The sequence below is a fragment of the Schistocerca gregaria genome, chromosome 8 (genome assembly GCF_023897955.1).
Source record: "Schistocerca gregaria isolate iqSchGreg1 chromosome 8, iqSchGreg1.2, whole genome shotgun sequence".
NCBI classification, from domain to species: Eukaryota; Metazoa; Arthropoda; class Insecta; order Orthoptera; family Acrididae; genus Schistocerca; species Schistocerca gregaria.
The window spans coordinates 452,967,229-452,988,528 of record NC_064927.1 but is presented as its reverse complement, the minus strand read 5'-3'; the positions used below and the strand labels follow the sequence as shown (position 1 = coordinate 452,988,528).

At 44.1% G+C, this 21,300-nt stretch overlaps 1 protein-coding gene across 5 annotated transcripts in view; it reads left to right on the top strand.

Annotated features, from left to right (window-relative positions):
- LOC126284062 (RNA-binding protein 26) overlaps window positions 1-21,300 on the top strand; it is a 223,834-nt gene that overhangs the window by 80,544 nt on the left and 121,990 nt on the right. For all 5 annotated transcript variants that reach the window (XM_049982659.1, XM_049982655.1, XM_049982656.1 and 2 more), the window contains exon 8: window positions 739-813. In XM_049982659.1, the coding sequence (XP_049838616.1) occupies window positions 739-813 (75 nt within the window). The remainder of the gene's footprint in view (window positions 1-738; window positions 814-21,300) is intronic.

Sequence of the window (21,300 nt, the reverse complement as noted above, 5' to 3'; positions counted from 1 at the left end):
ACATGAATTTCATCTCCAGCACTCATAATACTAAGTATAGATGGACTGTGTTCAAGAGTACTGTACAAAACACATTAGACAGGCATGTTCCAAACAGCATTATAAGGGATGAGAAGACCCACCATGGTTTAACACCCGTGTTAGTAACTGCTACGAAAGCAACTGAATGAAGCCACAGTTATTGTAAGGAGAGCCATATGTGAAGTGTTTAACGAATTTGAAAGTAAAATTCTACCTGGCAATATAGAAAAACCTGAAATTGTGGTCTTATATTAGATAAGTCATTGGACTGAAGCCATCTGTCGACATACACTGCGACCGTAATGGCATCAGAATGTAGGACAAAAGATAGAAGGCCAAAATACTACCCTTTTTCCCCAAAACTGTTTTACTGAGGAATTTTACACTGCAGCTTCTCCTTTAAATCATCACACAAATGTCAAAAGACAGATGACAAAATAGGTGGTTGGCCTTTTTATACTTGTTATTGATTTAAAAACACTTTCTGATGGTGATTTTAAGGCAGTCTTGAATTATTTTTAGCACCTTTTGTTGGCATCTCATGAATTGCAGTTGTAATTTATTGCCAAATGTGTTCAAAGAAATGCAGTAAAGCTATTAAGGCTGGTGATTTTCCCATACTATCTTTAATGTTATTTTTTGCTGTTAGATATACATCTTATTTTACAGTATTGGACATTTTGTGGTATTAAAGCATACACATATTGATTGTTGCAGAGTACAACCCAGATGCTCCTAGTATGGAACCCAGAATAATGTGGGGCAGGCAACAGTTTCGCAGTGGACCCCTAGGTAAGATATCTTCTTGTTATATCTGTCTTTTAGCACATGTTACACTTTGCACATTGATTAGTTTCTAGAAGAGATCAGTTGTTGCTTCAGGAAAATGAAAAATGTTTCTTGCCAGAAGTGATAGAGTAATGAATAAGTTTTATTTCGAATTGGGTTGTTTTGAAAATCAGCCTCATGCAAACACAATTTGTTTATTTTTATATTTATCCAGACATGTTTTGACACGTGTGTCATCTTCTGTGGGACAAATTTTTATTTATGTTAAACATATTGTAATTCTTAGGCCTAAAACAATTTAATTATTATAAATTTCATATTGTACTTCACAGAAAAAAAATTTGACCCACAGATGACACATAGGTGATGACATATAAAAATAAACAAATTGTGTTTGCATAAGGCTGATTTTCAAAACAACCCAATTTTAAATTGCAAACATGGCAGACATCAAGAGGAGCTTCAAACCTCAGTAAAAAAAAGGATGTTTTATTTCCCATAAGCATTTGTGTATGACCTGAGTCGAATCAGTAGTTTCCTATTGCAACTTTAAAGGAATACCACTAAGTGAGACCCCACTCTTTGTGATTTCTACATCTACAGTAAGCACTCTGGTAATTCATCTACTTTTGACAGTGTTTTGTAGTGGAATTCATCAGCTGTGTATGTAACAACTAACGATAACAAAAATCAGAGGAATGAGGTCTCTCAAATTGGTATGTGACTCAGCCACATGACATTTATTCATATCTTTAAAGCCATACACACAATCTGCTCTGCCTTGAACTTATATGTACCTTTTGAACAGCCTATGTATGATGTGCTGTTTTTGGAGAGATGAACATTAGCAATGATATTGAATGGTGAGCGAGATTGTATCTTGGGAAAGTGTAGAAAAGTAAAGCAAACTCTAGAAGAAGAAGAAGAAGAAGATGATGATGATGATGATGATGATGATGATGATGATGACCAATAAAAAAGACAAAATGGGGCAGACAGCAAAAATTCGGGATGGGACTAACATTGTGAGCACAGAGAACTAAGAAAATCCCGAACCTCTTGCAGTGGAGTGGACTGTTGTCTTGTGGAGAGCAACCAACTAAGGGAAGATGATCGGAATTTTGGGAGTACTACTCATATTATGAGACAGATAGAATATCAGTATCAATATCAGCATCACCACCTTGCTCCTGACATTTATTTCCATATCTTCTCAACACGTAATTAATAGTGCATCTTCACAGTTTACAAAAATTTGAACTTCCGACCTCTTTCACTAAAATTTTTGTCACCATACTATGTACTGTGCTCTTTGTCCAGAACAGCCACAATCTCACTTTTTTAAACTTAAAGACGCACTTGAAGATGACTAGTAGTGTTCAGATGGATCATATTCTATACAACTTATTATCACATTGTTGTGACTGTCAGTAGAGGATCCTAAAATGGACGCAAGCATCTGGCTTAAGAACACAGTTCGAGCCAGTACTTTTTTCCATTTGTGTGTAACATCCTTACATCCTTCACATTGACCAAAAGTTTTTAGTTTTGGAAAATATCACAACACAAAACAATAAATATGAAATATTTTGATGGCCCATCTGACTGACAAATGCAGTAAAGTTGATTTGAATTGGCTGTAAAGTACATCTCTGTGTTGTCATTCCTAGCCATGGTCTGTTGGCTGCTTCTTCTCTCCTTGCTCTTCCACTCCAGCCACAGCGCTCTCTCCCTCTCTCTCCCTCCCTCTCCCTCTCTCTCTCTCTCTCTCTCTCTCTCTCTCTCTCTCTCTCTCTCTCTCTCTCTCACACACACTGGGACTGTGTGTACCACAGGTGTTTGGTTTCAGAATGATACACTACACTATTTAAGAATGCCACTAAAAGTATGTGACAGTGATTAATTTGCATAGTATAAACAAACAAGCATCGTACGACACGGGGAGTTGGTTGGTTGGGTGTTCCATTGATCAATCCCACTGTACAGTAGCTGTTATGATGTGGAACGTGTCAAGTGCACAAGAAATGCACATAAGAAACAAAATTTATATATATATATATATATATATATATATATATATATATATATATATATATATATAAAATATTAAAAACAAAGATTCCAAGACTTACCAAGCGGGAAAGCGCCGGCAGACAGGCACATGAACAAAACACACAAACACACACACAGAATTACGAGCTTTCGCAACTGGCAGTTGCTTCGTCAGGAAAGAGGGAAGGAGAGGGAAAAATGAAAGGATGTGGGTTTTAAGGGAGAGGGTAAGGAGTCATTCCAATCCCGGGAGCGGAAAGACTTCCCTTAGGGGAAAAAAAGGACAGGTGTACACTTGCACACACACACACACACACACACATATCCACCCGCACATACACAGACACAAGCAGACATATTAAAAGGCAAAGAGTTAAGGGCAGAGATGTCAGTCGAGGCGGAAGTACAGAGGCAAAGAAGTTGTTGAAAGACAGGTGAGGTATGAGCGGCGGCAACTTGAAATTAGCGGAGGTTGAGGCCTGGCGGATATCGAGAAGAGAGGATATACTGAAGGGCGAGTTCCCATCTCCGGAGTTCGGATAGGTTGGTGTTGGTGGGAAGTATCCAGATAACTCGGACGGTGTAACACTGTGCCAAGATGTGCTGGCCGTGCATCAAGGCATGTTTAGCCACAGGGTGATCCTCATTACCAACAAACACTGTCTGCCTGTGTCCATTCATGCGAATGGACAGTTTGTTGCTGGTCATTCCCACATAGAAAGCATCACAGTGCAGGCAGGTCAGTTGGTAAATCACGTGGGTGCTTTCACATGTGGCTCTCCCTTTGATCGTGTACACCTTCCGGGTTACAGGACTGGAGTAGGTGGTGGTGGGAGGGTGCATAGGACAGGTTTTACACCGGGGGCGGTTGCAAGGGTAGGAGCCAGAGGGTAGGGGAGGTGGTTTGGGGATTTCATAGGGATGAACCAAGAGGTTACGAAGGTTAGGTGGACGGCGGAAAGACACTCTTGGTGGAGTTGGGAGGATTTCCTGAAGGATGGATCTCACTTCGGGGCAGGATTTTAGGAAGTCGTATCCCTGCTGGAGAGCCACATTCAAGGTCTGATCCAGTCCCGGGAAGTATTCTGTTACAAGTGGGGCACTTTTGGGGTTCTTCTGTGAGAGGTTCTGGGTTTGAGGGGATGAGGAAGTGGCTCTGATTATCTGCTTCTGTACCAGGTTGGGAGGGTAGTTGCGGGATGCGAAAGCTGTTTTCAGGTTGTTGGTGTAATGGTCGAGGGATTCAGGACTGGAGCAGATTCGTTTGCCACGAAGGCCTAGGCTGTAGGGAAGGGACCGTTTGATATGGAATGGGTGGCAGCTGTCATAATGGAGGTACTGTTGCTTGTTGGTGGGTTTGATGTGGACGGATGTGTGCAGCTGGCCATTGGACAGATGGAGGTCAACATCTAGGAAAGTGGCATGGGATTTGGAGTAGGACCAGGTGAATCTGATGGAACCAAAGGAGTTGAGGTCGGAGAGGAAATTCTGGAGTTGTTCTTCACTGTGAGTCCAGATCATGAAGATGTCATCAATAAATCTGTACCAAACTTTGGGTTGGTAGGCTTGGGTAACCAAGAAGGCTTCCTCTAAGCGACCCATAAATAGGTTGGCATACGAGGGGGCCGAGTATATACCTATCCTTTTTTCCCCCTAAGGTAAGTCTTCTCACTCCCGGGATTGGAATGACTCCTTACCCTCTCCCTTAAAGCCCACATCCTTTCATCTTTCCTTTTCCTTCCCTCTTTCCTGACGAAGCAGCCGCCGGTTGCGAAAGCTCGAAATTCTGTGTGTGTGTGTTTTATTTATTGTGCCTATCTACCAGCGCTTTCCCGCTTGGTAAGTCGTATATATATAAAATAGAAAGAAACTTCCACGTGGGAAAAATATATTAAAAACAAAGATTCCAAGACTTACCAAGTGGGAAACCGCCGGTAGATAGGCACAATAAATAAAACACACACACACACACACACACACACACACACACACACACACACACAGAATTACGAGCTTTCGCAACCGGCGGCTGCTTCGTCAGGAAAGAGGGAAGGAAAAGGAAAGATGAAAGAATGTGAGTTTTAAGGGAGAGGGTAAGGAGTGATTCCAATCCCGGGAGCGGAAAGACTTACCTTAGGGGGAAAAAAGGATAGGTATATATACGCGCGCGAGCGCGCACACACACACACACACACACACACACACACACACCCATACATACATACATACATACACAGACACCAGCAGACATATTTAAAGGCAAAGAGTAAGGGCAGAGATGTAAGTCGAGGCATAAGTGTGGAGGCAAAGATGTTGTTGAAAGACAGGTGAGGTATGAGTGGCGGCAACTTGAAATTAGCGGAAATTGAGGCCTGGTGGATAATGAGAAGAGAGGATATATTGAAGGGCAAGTTCCCATCTCCGGAGTTCGAATAGGTTGGTGTTGGTAGGAAGTATCCAGATAACTCGGACGGTGTAACACTGTGCCAAGATGTGCTGGACGTTCACCAAGGCATGTTTATCCACAGGGTGATCCTCATTACCAACAAACACTGTCTGCCTGTGGCCATTCATGTGAATGGACAGTTTGTTGCTGGTCATTCCCACATAGAAAGCGTCACAGTGTAGGCAGGTCAGTTGGTAAATCACGTGGGTGCTTTCACACGTGGCTCTGCCTTTGATCGTGTACACCATCCGGGTTACAGGACTGGAGTAGGTGGTGGTGGGAGGGTGCATAGGACAGGTTTTACACCGGGGGCGGTTGCAAGGGTAGGAGCCAGAGGGTAGGGAAGGTGGTTTGGGGAATTCATTGGGATGAAGCAAGAGGTTACGAAGGTTAGGTGGACGGCGGAAAGACACTCTTGGTGGAGTGGGGAGGATTTCATGAAGGATGGATCTCATTTCGGGGCAGGATTTTAGGAAGTCGTATCCCTGCTGGAGAGCCACATTCAGAGTCTGATCCAGTCCCGGGAAGTATCCTGTCACAAGTGGGGCACTTTTGGGGTTCTTCTGTGAGAGGTTCTGGGTTTGAGGGGATGAGGAAGTGGCTCTGGTTATCTGCTTCTGTACCAGGTCGGGAGGGTAGTTGCGGGATGCGAAAGCTGTTTTCAGGTTGTTGGTGTAATGGTCCAGGGATTCAGGACTGGAGCAGATCCGTTTGCCGCGAAGGCCTAGGCTGTAGGGAAGGGACCGTTTGATATGGAATGGGTGGCAGCTGTCATAATGGAGGTACAGTTGCTTGTTGGTGGGTTTGATGTGGGTGGATGTGTGAAGCTGGCCATTGGACAGATGGAGGTCAACGTCAAGGAAAGTGGCATGGGATTTGGAGTAGGACCAGGTGAATCTGATGGAACCAAAGGAGTTGAGGTTGGAGAGGAAATTCTGGAGTTGTTCTTCACTGTGAGTCCAGATCATGAAGATGTCATCAATAAATCTGTACCAAACTTTGGGTTGGCAGGCTTGGGTAACCAAGAAGGCTTCCTCTAAGCGACCCATAAATAGGTTGGCATACGAGGGGGCCATCTTGGTACCCATGGCTGTTCCCTTTAATTGTTGGCATGTCTGGCCTAAAAAGTGAAGAAGTTGTGGGTCAGAAAGAAGGTTTTAGGCAGGGTGGCAGGTGATTGGCGTGAAAGGAAGTGCTCCATTGCAGCGAGGCCCTGGACATGCAGGATATTTGTGTATAGGGAAGTGGCATCAATGGTTACAAGGATGGTTTCTGGGGGTAACAGACTGGGTACAGATTCCAGGCGTTCAAGAAAGTGGTTGGTGTCTTTGATGAAGGATGGAAGACTGCATATAATGGGTTGAAGGTGTTGATCTACGTAGGCAGAGATGCGTTCTGTGGGGGCTTGGTAACCAGCTACAATGGGGCGGCCAGGATGTTTGGGTTTGTGAATTTTAGGAAGTAGGTAGAAGGTAGGAGTGCGAGGTGTCGGTGGGGTCAGGAGTTTGATGGAGTCAGGTGAAAGGTTTTGTAGGGGGCCTAAGGTTCTGAAGATTCCTTGAAGCTCCACCTGGGCATCAGGAATGGGATTACCTTGGCAAACTTTGTATATAGAGTTGTCTGAAAGCTGACGCAGTCCCACAGCCACCTACTCCCGACGATCAAGTACCACGGTCGTGGAACCCTTGTCAGCCGGAAGAATGATGATGGATTGGTCAGCTTTCAGATCACGGATAGCCTGGGCTTCGGCTGTGGTGATGTTGGGAGTAGGATTAAGGTTTTTCAAGAAAGATTGAGAGGCAAGGCTGGAAGTGAGAAATTCCTGGAAGGTTTGGAGAGGGTGATTTTGAGGAAGAGGAGGTGGGTCCTGCTGTGATGGAGGACGGAACTGTTCCATGCAGGGTTCAATTTGGATAGTGTCTTGGGGAGTTGGATCATTACGAGTGGGATCAGGATTATTTTTCTTCATGGCAAAGTGATATTTCCAGCAGAGAGTACGAGTGTAGGACAGTAAATCTTTGACCAAGGCAGTTTGGTTGACGTGGGAGTGGGATTGAAGGTGAGTCCTTTGGATAGGACAGAGGTGTCGGATTGGGAGAGAGGTTTGGAGGAAAGGTTAACTACTGAATTGGGGTGTTGTGGTTCCAAATTGTGTTGACTAGTCCTATGCACCCTCCCACCACCAACTACTCCAGTCCTGTAACCCGGAAGGTGTACACGATCAAAGGCAGAGCCACGTGTGAAAGCACCCACGTGATTTACCAACTGACCTGCCTACACTGTGCCGCTTTCTATGTGGGAATGACCAGCAACAAACTGTCCATTCGCACGAATGGACACAGGCAGACAGTGTTTGCTGGTAATGAGGATCACCCTGTGGCTAAACATGCCTTGGTGAACGTCCAGCACATCTTGGCACAGTGTTACACTGTCCGAGTTATCTGGATACTTCCCACCAACACCAACCTATCAGAACTCCAGAGATGGGAACTTGCCCTCCAATATATCCTCTCTTCTCATTATCCACCAGGCCTCAATTTCCGCTAATTTCAAGTTGCCGCCGCTCATACCTCACCCGTCATTCAACGTCATCTTTGCCTCCACACTTCCGCCTCAACTCACATCTCTGCCCATACTCTTTGCCTTAAATATGTCTGCTTGTGTCTGTATATATATATATATATATATATATATATATATATATATATATATATATATATATATATATATATATGTGTGTGTGTGTGTGTGTATACCTATCCTTTTTTCCCCCTGTGTGTATATACCTATCCTTTTTTCCCCCTAAGGTAAGTCTTTCCACTCCCAGGATTGGAATGACTCCTTACCCTCTCCCTTAAAACCCACATCCTTTCGTATTTCCCTCTCCTTCCCTCTTTCCTGAAGAAGCAACCGTCAGTTGCAAAAGCTAGAAATTCTGTGTGTGTTTTATTTATTGTACAGGGTGTTTCAAAAATGACCGGTATATTTGAAACGGCAATACAAACTAAACGAGCAGCGATAGAAATACACCGTTTGTTGCAATATGCTTGGGACAACAGTACATTTTCAGGCAGACAAACTTTTGAAATTACAGTAGTTACAATTGTTAACAACAGATGGCGCTGCGGTCTGGGAAACTCTATAGTACGATATTTTCCACATATCCACCATGCATAGCAATAATATGGCGTAGTCTCTGAATGAAATTACCCGAAACCTTTGACAACGTGTCTGGCGGAATAGCTTCACATGCAGATGAGATGTACTGCTTCAGCTGTTCAATTGTTTCTGGATTCTGGCGGTACACCTGGTCTTTCAAGTGTCCCCACAGAAAGAAGTCACAGGGGTTCATGTCTGGCGAATAGGGAGGCCAATCCACGCCGCCTCCTGTATGTTTCGGATAGCCCAAAGCAATCACACGACCATCGAAATATTCATTCAGGAAATTAAAGACGTCGGCCGTGCGATGTGGCCGGGCACCATCTTGCATAAACCACGAGGTGTTCGCAGTGTCGTCTAAGGCAGTTTGTACCACCACAAATTCACGAGGAATGTGCAGCTAGCGTGATGCAGTAATCGTTTCGGATCTGAAAAATGGGCCAATGATTCCTTTGTAAGAAATGGCGGCCCAGACCAGTACTTTTTGAGGATGCAGGGACGATGGGACTGCAACATGGGGCTTTTCGGTTCCCCATATGCGCCAGTTCTGTTTATTGATGAAGCCGTCCAGGTAAAAATAAGCTTCGTCAGTAAACCAAATGCTGCTCACGTGCATATCGCCGTCATCAATCCTGTGCACTATATCGTTAGCGAATGTCTCTCGTGCAGCAATGGTAGCGGCGCTGAGGGGTTGCCGCGTTTGAATTTTGTATGGATAGAGGTGTAAACTCTGGCGCATGAGACGATACGTGGACGTTGGCGTCATTTGGACCACAGCTGCAACACGGCGAACGGAAACCCGAGGCCGCTGTTGGATCACCTGCTGCACTAGCTGCGCGTTGCCGTCTGTGGTTGCCGTACGCGGTCGCCCTACCTTTCCAGCACGTTCATCCGTCACGTTCCCAGTCCGTTGAAATTTTTCAAACAGATCCTTTATTGTATCGCTTTTCGGTCCTTTGGTTACATTAACCCTCCGATGAAAACTTTGTCTTGTTGCAACAGCACTGTGTTCTAGGCGGTGGAATTCCAACACCAGAAAAATCCTCTGTTCTAAGAAATAAACCATGTTGTCCACAGCACACTTGCACGTTGTGAACAGCACACGCTTCCAGCAGAAAGACGACGTACAGAATGGCGCACCCACAGACTGCGTTGTCTTCTATATCTTGCACATCACTTGCAGCGCCATCTGTTGTTGAAAATTGTAACTACTGTAATTTCGAAAGTTAGTCCGCCTGAAAATGTACTGTTGTCCCAAGCATATTGCAACAAACGGTGTATTTCTATCGCTGCTCATTTAGTTTGTATTGCCGTTTCAAATACACACACACACACACACACACACACACACACAAAAAAAAAATTTCGAGCGTTCGCAACCGGCGGCTGCTTCATCAGGAAAGAGGGAAGGAAAAGGAAAGATGAAAGGATGTGGGTTTTAAGGGAGAGGGTAAGGATTCATTCCAATCCCGGGAGCGGAAAGAGTTACCTTAGGGGGAAAAAAGGATAGGTATACATGCACGCGCGCGCGCGCGCACACGCACGCACACACACACACACACACACACACACACACACACACACACACATCCATGTGGATATGCTCTACCCTGTCTACTGACCTTTCTTGATGTGTTATATTTATTGAAGGAACTGTACTTTTCCAGCAGAAAAGTGAATGTACTGTGGTTTTTTTCAAGGTTTAGTGCAAGCCCACTTGCAGAAAACCAATTAATGACTTTTCCAAAGAACTTCTTTGTATCATTTTCAATTTGACTATCTTTTACTGGATTAATAATGATGCTTGTATCATCAGCAATGTCAATTCAGCTTCCTGTTTCAGATAGGAAGGGAGTTAGTTCACATATATCAAGAACAGAAGGGGACCCATGATTGAACCCTGTGGAACACCTAATGTCATTTCACCCGGTTAGATGTAGTGGCAAACTTATTTAAATCACTTGACCCATATAAGGAAATTTTTTGCTTTCTGTTCTGTAGGTATAACTTAAACCACTCATATGCTATTCCATTTATACCATAGAATTGTAATTTCTCTAACATAATGTCATGGTTTACACAATCAAATGCTTTGGACAAGTCACAGAAAATTCCTATTGGTGACATTTTAATATTTAAAGACTCTATTATGTGGATAGTGAAATTGTATATTGCTGTGTCAGTGGAACATCATTTTTGAAATCCGAACTGTGATTTACTGAGTATCCCATTACTGTTGAGATGGCTAACCACTCTTGAGTACATTACTTTCTCGAAGATTTTTGAGAATGCTGTAAGCGGGGATACTGGCTGATAGTTATTGACATCTGTGGTGTCCCCCTTTTTGTAGAGAGGCCTGACAATGGCATATTTTAAACTGCTCGCCGACTATGCTGTCCACGTGCATTGCTCACCGGGCCATCCCAATCATTGCCTGCTTTTCCCTGGCAGGGTCCTCCCTCTGCCCGACCGGCGACCTAGGTCTGGGCTTTCCATTGCTGTCCACGTCCAGTCCCTGCTGTCGGAACTGGGGTCGTTCCCTCTTCTGCCACCCTTCCTGGTCCGTGCACCCACGACTCCCTGGTGTATGCCCCGGCTGTCCGTCCGCCTGGACTTGGCACGGGAACCCAAGGACTCGGTTCTGCATGTGGCCCTCCGTCGCCGTTTTCTTGCGCTCCTCGCCTCATTTTCAGGCTGTGAGCCTGTCTACACTGATGGTTTCCTGGTGGATGGTTGTACTGCCTACGCTTTTGCTCACGCTGCCCATGTTGAACAGCGCTCCTTGCCGGCTGGCTGCAGTATTTTTACTGCAGAGCTGGTGGCCATATTGCGCGCTCTTGAGCATATGCGTTCCTGCTCAGGTACGTCCATCGTCATCTGCAGTGACTCCCTGAGCAGCCTCCAGGCTATCGACCGCTGCTATACCTCTTCTCATCTGGTATCCTTTATTCAGGAGTCTGTTTTTGCCATTACCCGCTCTGGTCGTTCGGTGGTCTTTGTTTGGACACCAGGTCACGTTGGCATCCCAGGGAACGAACGTGTCGACAGGCTGGCCAAAGGGGCGATCGACGCCCCCACTTTGGAGATCGGCCTCCCGGCTCATGATCTGCAGCTGGCGTTGCGCCTTAAGGTGCTTGGGATGTGGCATGACGAGTGGCGTAGCCTAACTTCGCCGAATAAACTGCGGGCTGTTAAGGAGACGACCGATGTGTGGCGAGAAGCCCGCAGGGACTCTGTCATCCTGTGTCGGCTTCGCGTCGGCCATACCTGCCCCCCCCCCCCCCCCCCCTCTCCCCGACGATACCTCCATGGCTGACGACGTTTTAAATTTTGTCCTTGGTAGTCCTTTTTATGGTTCCATTTAGGGGGGTCCTGCCCCCTTTCCCTTTCTGTGTCTTTTGTCCTCGAGTCTTTGCAGATTTTAGTGTGTATTCAGATGGTTGACTCTTTCCCTTTTTTTTGTTCTCATGGCCAGTCAATCAGTCTCGGGCCCTCTTCTTTTCTTCCGTTTCTTTCTGTCCGGTGTTCGTCTGTACTCTTCTTGTCTCTAGCACTCGCTGCTACATTGGTATTCTTTCAGTGACTGGGGGGAGGGGCGTCTCCTCCCCCCTTGGGGTTTTACCTGCTCCGTAAATTTTCGTCTCGCCTGTTTTTGGAACGGGGGACTGATGACCTTAGCTGTTTAGTCCCCCTTAAACATCCCAACAACCTTCACCACCACCTGTGTGGGAAAATACCTTGAGTTAGTGATGCATTACATATGTGACTCAGAAAATCAGCTGTAATTGCTCCACATTGTTTTAATATCTTATTAGAGATGTCATATACTCCAACAGAACATTTATTTGTCAGAGATTTAATAATTTTACTTATTTCACAAGAGGTTGTCAGGTGAAACTTAATCTGACTAATTTTTTTTTTTTCAAAACAGACTCTTCCATGTACTGCCTAGCTTTTTCTTTTGAACTGTTCTCACTAATTTTTACTCCTACACTTAAGAAATGGTTGTTAAATACATTAGCTACTTGTGTACTGTTGGTTAGCATGGTCTCGTTCTCTTTAATAGTAATAGTACCTACCCCAGTGGTTACTTTTGCGGTCTCCTTTCTAACAACATTCCATATTTATTTTATTTTATTGCCGGAGTTGTTAATTTTTTCTCTACTCTGTTGTGTGAAACTCCATTATGAGATGAGTGTCTCTCAATGAATTTTGATTTGAAAGTCTATGGTTTATCAGTCAGGTTTATAAATTTTGACAGAAGACTGTTAAAAATTAAACTTGAACATCAGTGCACAAGATCCAGAACAGTGGTTAAAGAACTATTATTGAATGCCGATAATTTCCTATCCGATGTTCACCAGATGTCTACCGCAGCTCCATTTGAAAGAGTCCAAACTATCAAACACACCGAATTCTCTTTTTAGAGGTTTCAGTTGTTAAATGAGAGACCATTTTCAAAAATAATCTAACACAAAATAAATTAAACTTACAAATGTTGTTATTGCTGTGACATAAAATGCAATCCACATTATTTTGTAGGTATCTTAGTATTATATTTTCGGCAGTATTACATTTTGCTCGATGGAGCTAATTAGCATCCGAACATATCTGGTCTTCAAGCATTTTATATTTGCAACATTGTGAAGTTCAGTCTAAACCAATGTGCACCCCTAATAATGGTCAGCTCTAGAACCATAGCTAAATAATTTTTGACTACACACTCTGCATCAAAATAAAAAAATCAGTATAATAGAATTATAACAACTTCTACATCTACATTCGTACTCCGCAAGCCACCTGACGGGTACCCTGAGTACCTATATCGGTTCTCCCTTCTATTCCAGTCTCGTATTGTTCGTGGAAAGGAGGATTGTCGGTATGCTTCTGTGTGGGCTCTAATCTCTCTGATTTTATCCTCATGGTCTCTTCGCGAGATATACGTAGGAGGGAGCAATATACTGCTTGACTCCTCGGTGAAGGTATGTCCTCGAAACTTTAACAAAAGCCCGTACCGAGCTACTGATTGTCTCCTGCAGAGTCTTCCACTGGAGTTTATCTATCATCTCCGTAACGCTTTCGCGATTACTAAATGATCCTGTAACGAAGCGCGCTGCTCCCCATTGGATCTTCTCTATCTCTTCTATCAACCCTATCTGGTACGGATCCCACATTGCTGAGCAGTATTCAAGCAGTGGGCGAACAAGCGTACTGTAACCTACTTCTTGTTTTCGGATTGCATTTCCTTAGGAGTCTTCCAATGAATCTCAGTCTGGCATCTGCTTTACTGACGATCAACTTAATATGATCATTCCATTTTAAATCACTCCGAATGCGTACTCCCAGATAATTTATGGAATTAACTGCTTCCAGTTGCTGAAATGCTATTTTATAGCTAAATGATAAGGGACCTATCTTTCTATGTATTCGCATCACATTACACTTCTCTACATTGAGATTCAATTGCCATTCCCTGCACCATGCACCAATTCGCTGCAGATCCTCCTGCATTTCAGTACAATTTTCCATTGTTGCAACCTCTCGATACACCACAGGATCATCTGCAAAAAGCCTCAGTGAACTTCCGATGTCATCCACCAGGTTATTTATGTATATTGTGAATAGCAACGGTCCTATGACACTCCCCTGCGGCACACCTGAAATCACTCTTACTTCGGAAGACTTCTCTCCATTGAGAATGACATGCTGTGTTCTGTTATCTACGAACTCCTCAATCCAATCACACAGTTGGTCTGATAGTCCATATGTTCTTACTTTGTTCATTAAACGACTGTGGGGAACCGTATCGAATGCCTTGCGGAAGTCAAGAAACACGGCATCTACCTGTGAACCCGTGTCTGTGGCCCTCTGAGTCTCGTGGACGAATAGTGTGAGCTGGGTTTCACATGACCGTCTTTTTCGAAACCCATGCTGATTCTTACAGACTAGATTTCTAGTCTCCAGAAAAGTCATTATACTCAAACATAATACGTTTTCCAAAATTCTGCAACTGATCCACGTTAGAGATATAGGTCTATAGTTCAGCACATTTGTTTGACGTCCCTTCTTGTAAACAGGGATGACCTGTGCCCTTTTCCAGTCCTTTGGAACGCTTCGCTCTTCTAAAGGCCTATGGTACACCGCTGCAAGAAGGGGGGCAAGTTCTGTCACGTACTCAGGTCCAGCGGCCTTTCCTCTTTTGAGCGATTTAAATTGTTTCTCTATCCCTCTGTCGTCTATTTCGATATCTACCATTTTGTCATCGTTGCGACAATCTAGAGAAGGAACTACAGTGCAGTCTTCCTCTGTGAAACAGCTTTGGAAGAAGACATTTAGTATTTCGCCCTTTGGTCTGTCATCCTCTGTTTCAGTACCCTTTTGGTCTCAGAGTGTCTGGACATTTTGTTTTGATCCACCTACTGCTTTGACATAAGACCAAAATTTCTTAGGATTTTCTGCCAAGTCAGTACATAGAAATTTACTTTCAAATTCATTGAACGCATCTCGCATAGCCCTCCTCACACTACATTTCGTTTCGCCTAATTTTTGTTTGTCTGCGAGGCTTTGGCTAGGTTTATGTTTGCTGTGAAGTTCCCTTTGCTTCCGCAGCAGTTTTCTAACTCGGTTGTTGTACCATGGTGGCTCTTTTCCATCTCTTACGATCTTGCTTGGCACATACTCATCTAACGCATATTGTACGATGACTTTGAACTTTGTCCACTGATCCTCAACACTATCTGTACTTGAGACAAAACTTTTGTGTTGAGCCATCAAGTACTCTGAAATCTGCTTTTTGTCACTTTTGCTAAACAGAAAAATCTTCCTACCTTTTTTAATATTTCTATTTATGTCTGTAATCATCGGTGCAGTAACAGCTTTATGAGCACTGATTCCCTGTTCTGCGTTAACTGTTTCAAATAGTTCGGGTCTGTTTGTCACCAGAAGGTCTAATATGTTATCGCCATGAGTCAGTTCTCTGTTTAACTGCTCAAGGTAGTTTTCAGATAAAGCACTTACAAAAATTTCACTGGATTCTTTGTCCCTGCCACCCGTTATGAACGTTTGAGTCTCCCAGTCTATATCCGGCAAATTAAAATCTCCACCCAGAACTATAACATGTTGGGGAAATCTGCTCGAAATATTTTCCAAATTATTCTTCAGGTGCTGAGCCACAACAGCTGCTGAGCCCGGGGGCCTATAGAGACATCCGATTACCATGTCTGAGCCTGCTTTAACCGTGACCTTCACCCAAATCATTTCACATTTCGGATCTCCGTCAATTTCCTTCGATACTATTGCACTTCTTATCGCTATGAGCACGCCTCCCCCTTCACTGTCCAGCCTACCTCTGCGGTATACATTCCAATCTGAGTTTAGGATTTCATTACTGTTTACATCTGGTTTCAGCCAACTTTCTGTCCCTAGTACTATATGGGCGTTGTGACCGTTTATTAATGAGAGCAGTTCTGGGACCTTTCTATAGACGCTCCTGCAGTTTACTATTAGCGCATTAATATTGTTATTCCCTGTTGCATTTTGCCTACTCCTACCTTGCCGCATCTCAGAAGGCATCTTGTCGGGCCTAGGGAGGGAATTCTCTAACCTAAAAAACCCCCATGTGCACTCCACACGTACTCCGCTACCCTTGTAGCCGATTCCGGCGTGTAGTGCATGCCTGACCTATTCAGGGGGACCCTACATTTCTCCAACCGATAGCGGAGGTCAAGAAATTTGCACCCCAGCTCTCCACAGAATCGTCTGAGCCTCTGGTTTAAGCCTTCTACTCGGCTCCAAACCAGAGGACCGCGATCGGTTCTGGGAACGATACTACAAATAGTTAGCTCTGATTCCACCCCACGAGCAAGGCTTTTCGCCTTCACCAATTCCGCCAACCGCCTGTACGAACTGAGGATGACCTCTGAACCCAGATGGCAGGAGTCATTGGTGCCGACATGAGCAACAATTTGTAGTCGGGTGCACCCAGTGCTCTCTATCGCTGCCGGCAGGGCCGCCTCCACATCTCGGATGAGACCCCCCGGCAAGCAGACAGAGTGAACACTGGCCTTCTTCCCCGACCTTTCCGCTATTTCCCTAAGGGGCTCCATCACCCGCCTAACGTTGGAGCTCCCAACGTGTGCCTGCTCGAACCTTGCTGAAGGAGCCGCCACATGTCCACTCACAGGCAGAGCGGGCGATGCCACATGGCCAGCCTCCACATTTACCCTCCGCCTCGTGCACCGCAAACGCCGCTGAACCTGCCACTCCCCTTGGGGAGAGGGTGGCCCAACTGCACCCGGTACCCGCGAAGATGTCTTGACAGCAGGGACAGCGGGTGAATCATGTAAAACCTGGGGCGTACCTTGCGATGCACCAGACTCCCCACTGCCGCTACACTCTGAGGCATCAGCCTGAAGACAGCTGACCGCGGCCATCAACACGCTCAGCTGTTCGCGAAGAGTGGCCAGCTCCTCCTGCATCCGTACACAGCAGTCACACATCCTACCTATCCTAAGGAATCAATTTACTGAAGAGACTTAATCAACTTTTAAGTAGATTGCTAATTCACTAAAGGCGACTGATTATTGACTAAACTGTGATTGCTAGCCACTTCTTGTAGAAAACAATGAAAATAGCACTACCTGTCTCTGACCTGTATTGAAAACAAGCACTAGCACTACTGGCACTATGGTTGACTTAAGGGACTCTCTCTGACTGTATTCAAAACAAAGCACGAAATCTATGGAACACTATTAGTAGCACTCGACAATAAAAGCTTCCTAAAAGCAAAAACACACGGAAGAAGAAGTGGCAAGTAATAAAAATACAGTTAATACTTAAATTAAGGTAGCTCGCTGCACAGCAGACGTGACACAGACAGCGGTTAGGATGACACTGACACAATACATATTCATATGCAAAACATAAAAAAAATGACATTTTGTGTGAAAATTTAAACTATTTTGTAGCCTGACACTCTCAATTAATACTCATTGTATTGACAGGTTGCAGAGGCAACAATACTAGATTGTGTTAATAGTTATCTTCAGCATTGCTTGCCATACCTGACGACATTATTAGTGAATGAACTGTGTGTATTCCAATAGCAAAAAATCTCATTTCCTGTGTGGAGAAAAGAATGCGAATGAGTGTATTTCTCATTGAATAACACACATTTGTGTGGCAGTTTTACAAACTATTTAGTGTTAACAATAAGATGCATTCTCCATTTCATTTTCAGTTAAATGTAAATCACCAACTCGGCTGCAACTTAAAAATTGCTTTACCTGTTGCATTGTCTGGAGGCTTGTAGTACATCAAAACAGAGAAGCAACTAAGATATGTAGCTATCACTCCAAGAAAAATATTTAAGTATTCTCCTTCACATTTGCTCATTGTATGTTTATGCAAGCAACCAACAGACTGCACCTGATATTCGAATACTGTGTCAGCTCATATTGGGAAACCCTACAGCAGAAAAAGACACAAATAAGGTGTTATTTGACACAGATCTTATTGTTGAATCCAGTGCATCAGCGTATATGCTCTCCTGACCTAAATCCGCCTTCACTGGGAGTTGACTTTCCATCTATTACTACGAACTGTGACTTTTCTGACAGGAAATCACGAACCCAGTCACACAACTGAGGCAATACTCCGTAGGCACACAGTTTGGTTAGAAGACGTTTGTGAGGAATGGCGTCAAAAGCCTTCTGGAAATCTAAAAATATTGAATCTATTTGACGTCCCCTGTTGATATCACTTATTACTTAATGGGTATAAAGAGCTAGTTGTGTTTCACAAGAACGATATTTTCTGAATCCGTGCTGACTGTGTCTCAATAAATTGTTCTCTTTGAGGTACTTCATAATGTCCTAATACAGTACATGTTCCATAACCCTACTGCAAATCGGTGTTAGTGATATAGGCCCATAATTCCTACTTCCCTTGTGGGTATTGGTGTGACTTGAGCAATTTTCCAGTCTTTAGGTACGGATCTTTCTGTGAGTGAGTTGTTGTATATAATTGCTAAATATGGAGCTATTTTATCTGAGAGGAACCTGACTGGTATACAATCTGGACCGGAGGCCTTGCCTTTATTAAGTGATTTAAGCTGCTTTGTTACACCGAGGATATCTTCTATGTTTCCCATCTTGGGTGTTGTTCTTGATTGGAATTCAGGAATATTTACTTCTTCTTTTTCTTCTTTGGTGAAGTAGTTTCAGAAAACCATGTTTTATAACTCTGCTTTAGTCTCACTGTCATCAGTGACTTCACCGTTATTGCACAGTGAAGGTATTGATTGCCACTGGTGAGCTTTAAATATGACCAGAATCTCTTTGAGTTTTCTGCCAGTTTTTGAGACAGAATTTCATTGTGGAAATTATTAAAAGCATCTCATATTGAAGTATGTGCTATATTTCGAACTTCTGTAAAACTTTGCCAATCTTGGGGCTTTTGCGTTCTTTTAAATTTGGCGTGCTTTTTTTGTTGCTTCTGCAACAACGATCTGACCTGTTTTGTGAAGCATTGGGGATCAGTACCATCACTTATTAATTTATGTGGTATATATCTCTCAATTGCTGCCAATATTATCTCTTTGAAAACATTTCACAACTTTTCTACACTTACATGATCAGATCAGAAGGAGTGAAGACTGTCTCTCAAAAAGGCGTTAAGAGCATTGTTATCAGCTTTTTTAAATAGATGTACTTTACGTTTCTTTTTGATGGTTGTAGGTGTTACGGTATTCAGCCTAGCAGCAACTGCCTTGTGGTCGCTAATCCCTGTATTTGTCACAATACTCACAATTTGTCCAGGATTATTTGCTGCTCAAAGGTCAAGTATGCTTTCTCAACCATTTGCACTTAGAGTGGGCTCATTAACTAATTGTTCAAAATAATTTTCTGAGAAAGCATTCAGTACAATTTCGGATGACGTTTTTTGCCTGCTGCCGGCTTTAAAAGTATAATTTTTCCAGCATATTGAGGGTTGCTTGAAATCACCACCAACTAAAATTGTATGAGCGGGGTACTTACTTGAAATGAGACTCAAGTTTTCTTTGAACTGTTCAGCAACTATATCTTCTGGGTCGGGGGTCAGTAAAACGATCCAATTAATAGTTTAGTCCGATTGTCAGGTATAACCTCTACCCATACTATTTCACACGAACTATCTACTTCAATTTCACTACAAGGCAGACTACCCCTGACAGCAATAAATACGCCACCACTAACTGCATTTAATCTGTCCTTTCTGAACACTGTTAGATCATTTGAAAATTTCGGCTGAACTTATTTCCGGCTTTAGCCAGCTCTCTGTACCTACAACTATTTGAGCTTCAGTGCTTTCTATTAGGACTTAGAGCTCTGGTTCTTTCCCAACACAGCTACAACAATTTACAACTAAAATACCGATTGTTTCTACAACTACCTTTTTGTGTTTTACCTGCCCACTTTTAGACGGATGCCCCTTCTGTGGTTCCCTGAGACCCTCTAACCTAAAAAGCCGCCCAGTCCCTTCCACACAGCCCCCACTACCCGTGTAGCTGCCTCCTGTGTGTAGTTGACTCCTGACCTATTAAGCGGAATCCAGAAACCTACCACCCGATGGCACAAGTCAAGGAATCTACAGCCTGCACCATCTCAGAACCACATAAGCCTCTGATTCAGACCCTCCACTGTGCTTTGCACCAATGGACCACAGTCAGTTCTATCGACGATGCTGCAGATGGTGAGCTCTGCCTTAATCTCGGGAAGCAAGACTAGCAGTGTTCACCATTTCTGCTAGCCGCCCGAAACCATGCAAAATCTGCCCCGATCCAAAGCGATACATGTCATTGGTACCAATGTGAACCACCACCTGCAGTTGGCTGCACCCTGTACTCTTCATGGCATCCAGAAGCAACCTTTCCACATCTGGAATGAGTCCCCCTGGAATGCACATGGAGTGCACATTGGCTTCCTTTCCCTCCTTGGCAGCCATGTTCCTAAGGGGTCCCATTACACGCCTGACATTGGAGCTCCCAACTACCAGCAAACCCACCCTCTGTGAATGCCCAGACCTTGCAGGCCAAGAAGCTACCTCTGGAACAGGGTGGACGACTGCATCCGGCTCAGACACATTGTCAGCCACAGATAAAGCCCGAAACCTGTTCGTCAAACAAACCAGCGAGGCCCTACGATCGGAAAGTTTTTCACTACCTGCCAGACTTTGGAATGATCTCCCATTCGACCATAGGTGAGGGATCAATCTCAGTGCAGGCAGTACCCAGGGTGGTCACAGTAGTGGACTGATCGGAGGACACGTGGGACATGTTGGACGTCCCTCGCATCCCTGTGTTCGACCTCCCACAGTGACGCCCCTTGGCAGCAGCCTCAAGCTGTGTGACGGAAGCCATCGCAGCATGGAGCTGTGAGCGAAGGGTCGCCAACTCAGCTCGCATCTGTACACAGCAATCACAGTGTCTCTCCATTTCTGCAGTCGCTCCTGTTTGAAGCTTGTAAAAATATTCAACAAATGAACGGTGTACTCGCCTTATTAGCAGCAGGAAATCGAAGTTCTTTCTCACTGACGGTCCAACCGACACTGAGCTGTTCTAACCAAACAAACAAGAGCCTGTACGATACGAGGGTCGATAGCAATGGTGGTACTGTACACTACACTGTTATTGAAATGAAAGGTTGTGCCTAGTAAGCACTGGAACACACAAGAAATTACAAAAATAAACCAATAACTAAACAGATAACTGAAAATAAGTCCCTCCTCTTTTGAAGCTCGTAAAAATATGTAACACACAAATGATGTATTCGCCTTAATAGTTGCAGCAACTAGCG